Consider the following 10,060-nt stretch of genomic DNA (forward strand, 5'->3'; position numbering starts at 1 on the left):
ATGGCATTGCTTACTACATGTTCTGGGTCGAGTATTGTTGAGGAATCTGTATTTGAGAACCGTATGCATCATGGTGAGTCAAGAGGTGAATTTTTGAGTGGTTAATGCAACGTAAATCTATGCGTCTCGATATACATTCGGTGGAGGGAGAGGAATACGCTGTTTGTAAATGGCAGAAAGATCAAATTTTAATTATATTCTCATCCACATCATGAACTCTTCTTCACTTGAAAGTATGAGAAGAATTAGATTTCCAATTTAGTAGCATCTTCTAAGATCCAGAACAAACAGTAGACCTTATCAGCCAACATCTACAGAATATTTCATGCCAATAATGTCAAGTAGGTCACATATTTGGTGGCTTTAAGGGCAGTGAGCTTGACATACAAGCCAGGGTTAGGAAAACCAGATGGCCTTGTGATTCTTGGCTTATGAAGGCTTTGGAGTTTGATATGCAAGCCAATTGCTTTTGTTTAGGCTTGTTAAACAGTCAATACTGTGAAATCATTTTTTTTCCTTCCTATTTTCGCTTCTTTCATGCATTAGTCAAGTAAAATTATTGTTGTCTCTTCTACAGTGAACTCGTAATTAGTTTTTTTCTTCGCTCTCGGTAACTATTTAAGACGGTGACCATTCATAATAATGAATAATCATGGTAGTTTTACTACGACATCTTCATAGTTATTAACTGACAGCTATTCATTTACAGTGAAAGAACTGCAGAAGCTCGGTGCCAGAATAAAGACCATTGGGAATTCAGCATTCATTGAAGGGAAAAAACCAGGAAGGTATTATATCAGCTTGCAACTTCCCTAATGAATTATCTTGGTTAAAACTTTAAAACTTCATCTACTCTCTTTCGTTTCGTCCAGCATGCCCCTTCGTGGTGCTAAAGTCTCAGCAGCTGATCTGAGAGGTGGAGCTGCACTGGTTTTAGCAGGACTGGCAGCAGATGGCATAACAGAGGTTTCAGGTGTCTCGCATATTGATCGAGGTTATGAAGGATTTGAGGCAAAGCTCAGATCATTGGGTGCTGAAATCAGAAGAGAGACTGATACCGAACAGTAGAAAGAAAATATCATGGGTTAAGTAGGTACAAAGCAGCTCTGTGGGATAAAAATCAAATGATGGTTTTTTAAGTCCTTCGCCAAGATTATTGCCCGCAACAAGAAATTCTGAAGATTCTCTCTCGTCACAAAAATGGCAGTTCAGATTATTTACGTTCTCATTGCCACTCCTTTGGAAGTGTTTAATTTTCCGACCGTTGCTCTTTATCTTCTTTGCTCCGTCAATTATGTTCCAATTGTTTACTTACAACATCTCGACTTTGCTTTCTACCTACTTACCAACTATGGTTTTAATTTCTTATCACTTGATTATCATATCTTTTAAGGTTAACATTAATTTGCACAAAATGTGCTTTTATATTCTACAGGGGTGATCATGATAAAGCCACATATATATGTAGGCTCTCATCTGACTCATTACCCTTATATCCAATCAATTGATGCATATTCTTTGACGTTATACTTCCATGCAACAGCCAGTATTATTCTATCAGAAGAACTGCCCGCATAGAACATTGCTATTTGGCTCGCGTGAGTCAAAGGGACTTTTCCGCCTGCATATGAGCTAGTGGTTCTGACCATATCCGCATACGATAGTGGTTCTAACCATATCCGCATACGAGCTAGCGGTTCTGACCATGCATGTGCGAACCAGAGGGGGAAATTGGTAATTTGCCCCCCAAGTTGTGGCTCAGAACCGCCATACATGTGCAAAACACAGGGGGAAATTGGTAATTTACCCCCCAGTTGTGGCTCAGAACCTGTGGTCTGCAACAGCTCTAAATAATTGTGGAAAAAAGGTGGCCCAAGTTTGGGACAACTGAAAGCTGAAGAAAGGCAAGTCCCAGCTTTCTGGGTAAAATTATTTAAAAGTGTTTTATCAAACATAATATAAGGCTTAAACTCTTCTTAAAAGAGTCGACATAATGAACGACCCAGTTTTCAGCAATAGGATATCCAGTAGTTTGATCTTCTCCTAGTAGCACAGACAGCACAACTCACCCTGTTTTAGGCACAGAAACTACTGGGAGCTTCAAAAGCTAGCATTTGTTTGAAATCAATATTGAAGAGCCCAAATGACCGTCAACCTTCACGAAACATCATCACAAAAATATTCATGCAGCTCATGTTGAATACCATAGCTTTGCATCTAGCTATGGTAGAAACCAGACTCTCTGAAGCAAACACGCACACCAGCCACATAAATAGCTAGTTAATACATTCATCATTTCATGTGACAAGCTCCTACAAGAGCTACGTCTTCGGGATATTAAAAAAAAAACTTGAAAATATGACAGCAGCAGCAATTCGCCTATAAAATCCATGAGTTTTATGTCACGTGAAAAAAAAAATAAAGATAACAAAAACTAAAACTAAAACAATCTAAAGATAATAAATGAACCGAGAGTGGGTACAAAACAAAGGATGCTCAACGCATCCTTGATCCCCTCCCTGCTTCACATCTAGCATGGCCCTGGTTGTTCTGCATCACTGCAGTTAGAAAAGCCAAAATAAGAGAGTTATCAGAAAATGAGAAGAATATCAACAGAGTAATTAATCCCTCGAAAGAAATAAAAAATGTGAAATAAATTCAGGAACTCACCTCATCACCTGCAACCTTCCCAGAGCCATCCTTTGCAGCATCTTCTGCTGTTGCCAAACAGAGAGAAGACATTAAATTTTTAACAATAGAATATGAACATTGTAGTTTTACTCCAGTTCAGTAAGATATATTTCCAACAATTATAATTAAAAAAAAGATTTTCTGTGTGTTATGTGGCGCTTCTTCTTCTTCTCTTTCTTTCCTTTTTTTTGGTGGGGTGTAACCAGAAGGGAAAATGGCAAAGACAATATCTAAGTTCTGAGATGTGAAGCATAATTTTCGTCGCTGTTATGTTCTGTTAAAGACCTCAAAACATGCTGCAGAAGAATAACCTTCAACACAAGCAGAGTGCAACCTAAAGCCTTACTATTGTTATAAAATACAAGCACAGCGCACCGAAATGAATAACATTTTTCATAGAACTAACCAAAAGTAAAATGGTTCGAGTGTATATATTAAGCAGAACTTAAGTTAATTTATTAATAAGGTCGTTCTTTCATCAAATCAGACGAGGGTTTAACAGGAAGTCTATCTAGTTAGTATGCTAACAAACTCTTGGGATTTTAGTCAAATATCAGGAGTTCCTCTTTTGGAGACATAGAACTAGAATAGTTTATAGCTACCACTTATTTAACCAACAAAGTAGAGACATAATGATGAACTACACTTCTAATTATCTAAATGCACTATCTTACTGAAAATACTAAGCCCTTAGAAAGGATGCTTACACATTATTAAATATATATTTTATTGTCAGTCATTGTTGCAGAAATGGTGAGAATTTTTTTTGTTCAGATTAAAGATACTTATATATCCATAAGGATTTTTTAGCTAAAGATACACATATGACATATATGCATAAAAATAGCAAAGATCTCTTGGTTACATATGAAATAAAATAGGGAGATCATCCAAAAAATTACTCAAACAACAGGGTAGTTGAAAAGACCAGAGTGATAGTGATGCATCTTGGACATTCACGTACGTGATAATGAAAAGAAATATATATTTTGCTAAAACTATGTATAATTAAAATTTGTACAACTATGAGAACTATTTTTTAGACTTCGCATTATCTTTTATAAAAACACATGCAATATTATCTTAAAAGTTCCATTGCATTTTTTTAAAAAACTATGAAATATTAATTAGATATATGTCGACACTATCTTGGATTTGGAATTAGACGATTACCTCCATCCTCAGGAATATCAGAGGTCCACAAGGTAAGGTTGTCCCTCAAAAGTTGCATGATCAGAGTGCTATCTTTGTACGATTCCTCACTTAGCGAATCTAGCTCTGAAATGGCTTCATCAAAAGCTTGTTTGGCAAGGTGGCAAGCCCTAAATTATATGATAAAAAAATTAGAGCATAAGGTCTAAAACAACATGAAGAAACACAGAGACATGTAATGTAACAGCCTGCACACCTTTCAGGTGAGTTCATGATCTCATAATAAAATACTGAGAAGTTCAATGCCAATCCTAATCGAATTGGGTGAGTTGGAGACAAATCAGTCTCAGCTGTACTGGAAGCTGCCTGCAGAGATTGAGTAAATAACCAGAAATCAGCATATAACAGGTTCATATCATAAACTGAATTAAAACACCACAAATAATAGAAAACATAATTCTTATCAATGCTATTGTGCTTTGTCATTGCACTAAAGGCCAGTAATCAAAAGTGCAGATTTCAGGCATGTGATGACAAAAATCTCATAGCTTGCGGAATATTTTACAGGTGGAAGAATATCAGCAGTTTATGGAAAGGTACACATCCTTAGGCTACAGTAAGCAAGTTGGATCAGAATAAGCATGTAGATGTTTTGAAGGTTGAATCATATCATACCATCGTTTCTACAATTTTCATGCAGATTAATAGAAACCATAATAAGAATAAAGATAGTCAAAGCTGGATTTAATATTGCATCATTATTCGTAGAATGTTATTGGAGGTTAACTGAAACATCCATCCCAATGGCAAAAAACAATGGGAAGACATAACATTGCATTTAACTAGTGAGATATAAGCTACCGGTCGAGAGAACTTCTGCCCAAGGAAGTTGAGCAAGTAGTGTAGATGGTTGTTAAAAACCTATACCACTTGCAAAGATCAAATACAACGTGCAAAACACTAATAAACATTGATATTTCCATGACAAAGCTAAAAAAATCCAAGGAGTATTCATGAAGGATTTAGATATTTACCCCAAACGGATACAGCTTTCAAGATACATCTCATATTTGAATTGGGAGTACAGAACCTAACAGTAATTCCAATGATTTAAGGAACTCAATTCAAAATAAAAGATTTAAGGGACTAATATCAAAAAAAAACCCCAAAATAATAAACCGAACAAAATAAGCATAACGGCAGACCAATGTAAAATAAACAAAATAATGAAATAGGATTACTGAATACAAGCAAATAGAACATACTATAGCAGAACATTGATAGAACAAAATACAAGTGTACAGCCCTCTTTGTTCTATTACATAAAAAGGTAAATCATTTAACAATAAGGGATCAACTTTTCATAATCTCAAGCAATATCATCAGAGAAAAAACATCAAGGTTGTCAATAACACACATTAAACACAAGAAACAAATTCATCTATCAAATTCAATTTTTCAACACGAAAACAAAGAAAGAAGAGGTAAACCTGATATGCTTTAAGTGATTCTTCAGCCACCTCCTTCCTCTCATTCCCAGTCTTGAACTCTGCCAGATAACGATAGTAATCCCCCTTCCTGAAATAACAAAAATTCATACTTTTACTCCAAAAACCACAAAACTTCAAACTTTCACTCAAATCGCTGCCTCTAGGCTCTATGGTAAATCTGTTAGCTTCTCTCCAAATAAAAAATTTCCGGCCGTCAGTTTTTCTTCTTCTTATTTCAGGAAGGGGGGATTACTATCGTTAAACTAGAGGGACTGATTTCTAAAGGCCATGAACACAATAAATTCCTTATAAACCCATTAAAATTTGCACATTGAGCATAGCATGAGCGTTAAACTAGAGGGACTGATTTATGGTATCAATTGAGGGACCAACATCCCAAAAATCCAAATAAAATCCAAAGATACACAGCCCGAGACACTCACATCTTGTAATAAAACACAGAGGACTCTCCAGCGCTCGCCGACGGGATCAAATGCTCGTCAATCACCAACATTATGTCGTTACAGATCTTGGAGAGCTCAGACTCAACCTTTCCCCTGTACTCCTTAATCTTCTTCACATGATTCTCGTTCCCCTTCGACTCCTCCTTCTGCTCTCCGATCACGTTCTTGTAACCAACAGAGAGGAGGTTGCGCTCTTCGACGGTCAGCTCGACGTCGAGTTTAGCCACGCTCTTCATTAAATCGACCATTTCTGTAAATAGAAAAAAAAACATGGATGGATTGGATCAGAAACCCTAACCCTAGGTTTAGAGATGGGAAGAATTAGGGTTTACCGTCGTATCGCTCGGCTTGTTCGGCGAGCTTGGCCTTGTAGACGAAACCCTCGCGTGACTCTAGAGAAGCCATTGATGATCACTCTGAGCTCGGAAAAAATTGGGAGAAAAGGGATAAATTTTTAGGGAAAATGAAAGGAGACGAGCATTTTATTTGAAGGGATCTGCGTTTAAATTAGGCAATTTCTGGGAATATAAAATTACCACCGTACCCTTGCATATATTATGATCAAATGAAGACATGAGATCCTTTTGATATCATTTTATTTTATTACAGATGAATTATATAATATAAAAATTAACCATACTTCCGTTATTTGGGAATTAGTCTAAGGGGCTGTTTGGTTCAATAGAGGGTAGGAATAGGATTAGGAATCCTATTTTATTTATGGATTCCAACCTATTCTATAAAAATTTTATAGACAAGTAATAGTTTTATAAAATCCTATTTTTTTTGGCATTCTATGTTTGTTTCACCCAAAGGATTAGGAATCTCACTTTTATAGAATTGGTCCAATTCCTAATACCATGTTTGCTTCAAAAAGACCTTTTTTTGGGGAGTAGATACTGTAGCAACAGAGAACCTCTTTAACATTTAAAAACTACTGTAGCAACGGCTAGAAGCAACCAAAATTTATATTTTCTTGCTGGAATCACTGTAGCAACGGCTATTTTCAGCTTCAAATTTCAGATTTCAAAAAACATAGTCAGAACACTGTAGCAACGGCTAGTAGAGGGCCAATGTGGCTATAAATTCACCTTGAGGCCTCACAAATAATCCAAACATTCTCATTTTCAGCATTTATAAAATTCCTATTATCTTCAATTTGCTGCCCCGACATGAAAATGATATCAGAAGAGTGCTGGCAGAATTATGAAGTTTATTGCGACTGTCATCTCCGAACACCGATGAAAGTGTGCAAGAATGGTAAAAATAAGGGTAGGTGTTATTGGGGGTGTGAAAAATTCCCAAATAAAGAATGTAATTTTTTCGAATGGGCTGAAGAAAGAGGAGAGTCATCAAGCAACCAAGGAAGCCAATATGTCAAAGAAAATAGGTATGGAGATAAATATATTTTGCAATCAAAGAAGCTGAAGAAAGAATTGAGACTTGTCGAAAATCAACTACTAGTTTGGAAAATTTCTGCAATTTTCTTAGCAATTTTTTGTGTTATTTTAATTATTACAAACTTCATGTCATGTACCTGTACTTGCAAAAACTACTGAGGGTGTAATGAAAACTGTTGTTTGAACTGGGTACAAATTCTAATTGATATTGTATGGCTCAGTAATAGATAAACTTGTCATCGTTGATTGCCCCACCTATAACTTAAACATGTTTATTACAGATTGCATTATAAGGATGAATTGCCTCGCCTAGACATTGTCAATTCAATGTAGGCTGCAATGTCATCCCCTTTGCCCTCATCTGGATATAATAAACGATGTAAGTTAGATTGCATTCTCAGAAAACGTTGATCATCATCATTGCCACATATCAAGTGCAAGGAAAACCACAGGCAAGGCAAACCAAAACAACAAGTAACCCACAACACCAAACCCCAGTTGTCTCTGACGAGCTCTTTTCGTCAATGCCGGTGGGCTTTGATTTAATGACTCTTTACTTGGCGAAGAGCCATTATGAGCAGAGAGGTTGTGAGTAGAATCCTCAGCAACAATCAGGCGAGAGTCTTCATTTTGTGCCTTCTTTGGCATGCAACTCTTCCTCAATTGTGAGATCCTCTTGTACTTGCGAGAGGATGATGAGAGATATTCCTCAAACTTGGTTTGGTCGAATTCGTATTCGACCATGGATTCAACTGGAATCTTGATCGGCTGCGACACGACGGTCTCGGCAGCGAGACCGTTGGCTCCCACTGTGGTCGCCAGCTTGTTTGCGTCAAAAGTTGGTTTTGTCATGGAATTCATTATATCTTCGGTCGATTACAACAAATTCAAAAGAGATAGTCTTTTTATAAGACTTCTTTTACACAACAAAAGGAAAATTACAACTTTTTAGAAACAAACGCAGGATCGTTGTTTGGATCGCTGCTTGCGTGGGATCTTTGCCTGTGCCGGGAGCGCTTTGACTCGTGGACCACCAAATCACAGATTCTGATTGAACCGTGAGGGGTTTAATGATTCTTCCTTCGTTTATCGAAGTAAGAATTTGAAGCGAATATCTTATCGATGTAAGATGTTCACTCTTCCAAAGATCAAGTCTGAGCTTAGATCTCTAGGACTCGCTAGAAGCTTCTTGAGGATGTTTGTGAAGAAGGAAGACTCTCTCTCTTGCTCTAATTCACCAAAACTCAAGGCTCTCTGCTCTAATCTCTCTGGAAAATGCTCAGCCCCTGTCCATGATGACCATAGGGGGGTATTTATAGCCTCCTTAGACGATAACTGAAGAAATAGCTGGTCAATAACTGTCTCTTTAGGCGCGGCAGCTGATGCTGTCGCGGCTAAAGGGCGCGACAGTCGACACTGTCGCGGCCAAAGAGCGCGACAGTCGACACTGCCGCGGCTAAAGGGGCAGTTACACCCACGTTCATACGTGTTTGAAACAGTTCTCCCACGACCTTTAACCACCTTTTTCGTGGTTTAACTGCTTTTCCACATCAGCACACGTTCTATTTCTGATACTCCGCCACGTGGACTTTAAATAATCATCAGATAACTGTATTATAACTGCTGTAGCATCCTGCTTTAACTGCCGCGGCACCATAGGTTGCAGCGGTTAAGCCGCGACACCATAGGCTGCCGCGCCTTAGCCGCGGCACCTTGGTCTGCCGCGCCTTAGCCGCGAAAGGTTTGATCGTTCAATTTGTGGACCTCTCGTTCATGGAACGAATCGAGAGGGGATTTTGGCTTTGGTCCTAACTGTTTAAAGGTTTGACCAAATGGGAATTTGAGACGATCCTAACTGTTTAAAGGTTTGATCGTTCAATTTGTGGACCTCTCGTTCATGGAACGAATCGAGAGGGGATTTTGGTTTTGGTCCTAACTGTTTAAAGGTTTGACCAAATGGGTATTTAAGACGATCCTAACTGTTTAAAGGTTTGATCGTTCAATTTGTGGACCTCTCGTTCATGGAACGAATCGAGAGGGGATTTTGGCTTCGGTCCTAACTGTTTAAAGGTTTGACCAAATGGGTTTTGTGAGGGAAGATTGATCTAACGAAGTGATCGAATCTCATCTCAGCAAAAGAGTGTTCGAAAATCATAATAGGAGCTTAGTATTTATCATTCTGTCCATAATAATCGGGTTATCCCTAAGAATATTATATTTAACATTCTTCCAGGAACTTCCCATTACATGAATTATCGACCCCCAGCTTTCTTTGTAAAACTGGGTATAACGAGGAGTACGTTAACCTCAGTCATATGTTCGGGTTATCCTTAAGAATATAGGATTCTCCAGGAACTTCCCGTTAAGGAAAGGAAATAGTTTAGACTCATATACCTTTTGGAGTATCGAGGAGCAGTTTATACTCGTATACTTTTCGGAGTGAGGGGAAACAGTTTATACTCGTGTACCCAATGGAGTTGGGGAAAACAGTTTATACTCGTGTATCCGATGGAGTAATATGGTCGTCTTTACTCGACTTCTTTGGCCGTTATGACGCCGGAGTCAATTAAGGCTTGGATTTTGTTTTTGAGTCCAAAGCAAATTTCGGTGGGATGAAGAATCCTTCTGTGGTACGCACAGTAATTTGGATCCGTAATCATCTTAGCTCCATCCTGATCTTTAATAGGTGGTAGCTCGATTTTGTCATTAGCGAGGAGGTATTCCAATATGGCTGGAGCTTCATCCTCTTCGAATGAATATTCTTTTTGAAACTTCGGATCGAAAGTTGCGTTCCCAATGATTGCAGATGTCATTTGTTGGCCTTTCTCAGCTTCCTTTCTTTTAAGAAAGTGTTCAGCTTGTT

General features: G+C 38.0%; 2 protein-coding genes across 3 annotated transcripts in view; one reads left to right on the forward strand and one right to left on the reverse strand.

Annotated features, from left to right (window-relative positions):
- Positions 1-1,068, forward strand: part of LOC109830084 (UDP-N-acetylglucosamine 1-carboxyvinyltransferase-like) — a 5,298-nt gene extending 4,230 nt beyond the window's left edge. Inside the window, exons 6-7 of the mRNA XM_020397238.1 lie at positions 696-788; positions 873-1,068. Of these exons, the coding sequence (XP_020252827.1) occupies positions 696-788; positions 873-1,068 (289 nt within the window). The remainder of the gene's footprint in view (positions 1-695; positions 789-872) is intronic.
- Positions 2,171-6,288, reverse strand: LOC109848250 (14-3-3 protein 9-like). Of its 2 annotated transcripts, none has more exons than XM_020417683.1 (7): positions 6,130-6,288; positions 5,777-6,047; positions 5,334-5,421; positions 4,100-4,209; positions 3,865-4,013; positions 2,671-2,714; positions 2,171-2,558 (listed from the first exon to the last, which is right to left on the reverse strand). In XM_020417683.1, exons 1-7 carry the CDS (start codon positions 6,200-6,202, stop codon positions 2,556-2,558), a joined length of 738 nt encoding a protein of 245 aa, XP_020273272.1. In that variant the 5' UTR covers positions 6,203-6,288; the 3' UTR covers positions 2,171-2,555. The 2 variants fall into 2 exon arrangements, with proteins under 2 accessions (XP_020273272.1, XP_020273265.1); XM_020417676.1 differs by having other exon boundaries at positions 2,671-2,717.

Source organism: Asparagus officinalis, chromosome 1, assembly GCF_001876935.1.
Source record: "Asparagus officinalis chromosome 1, Aspof.V1, whole genome shotgun sequence".
Taxonomy (NCBI): Eukaryota; Viridiplantae; Streptophyta; class Magnoliopsida; order Asparagales; family Asparagaceae; genus Asparagus; species Asparagus officinalis.

What these genes read in the sequence shown, in the direction of transcription:
- LOC109848250 (XM_020417676.1), bottom strand. Translation starts at nt 6,202, where the DNA reads ATGGCTTCTCTAGAGTCACGCGAGGGTTTCGTCTACAAGGCCAAGCTC. An exon ending in ACAAGCCGAGCGATACGACG is followed by an intron (nt 6,048 to 6,129) that starts GTAAACCCTAAT and finishes TTCTATTTACAG; the next exon opens with AAATGGTCGATTTAATGAAG. An exon ending in TCTGTGTTTTATTACAAGAT is followed by an intron (nt 5,422 to 5,776) that starts GTGAGTGTCTCG and finishes TTGTTATTTCAG; the next exon opens with GAAGGGGGATTACTATCGTT.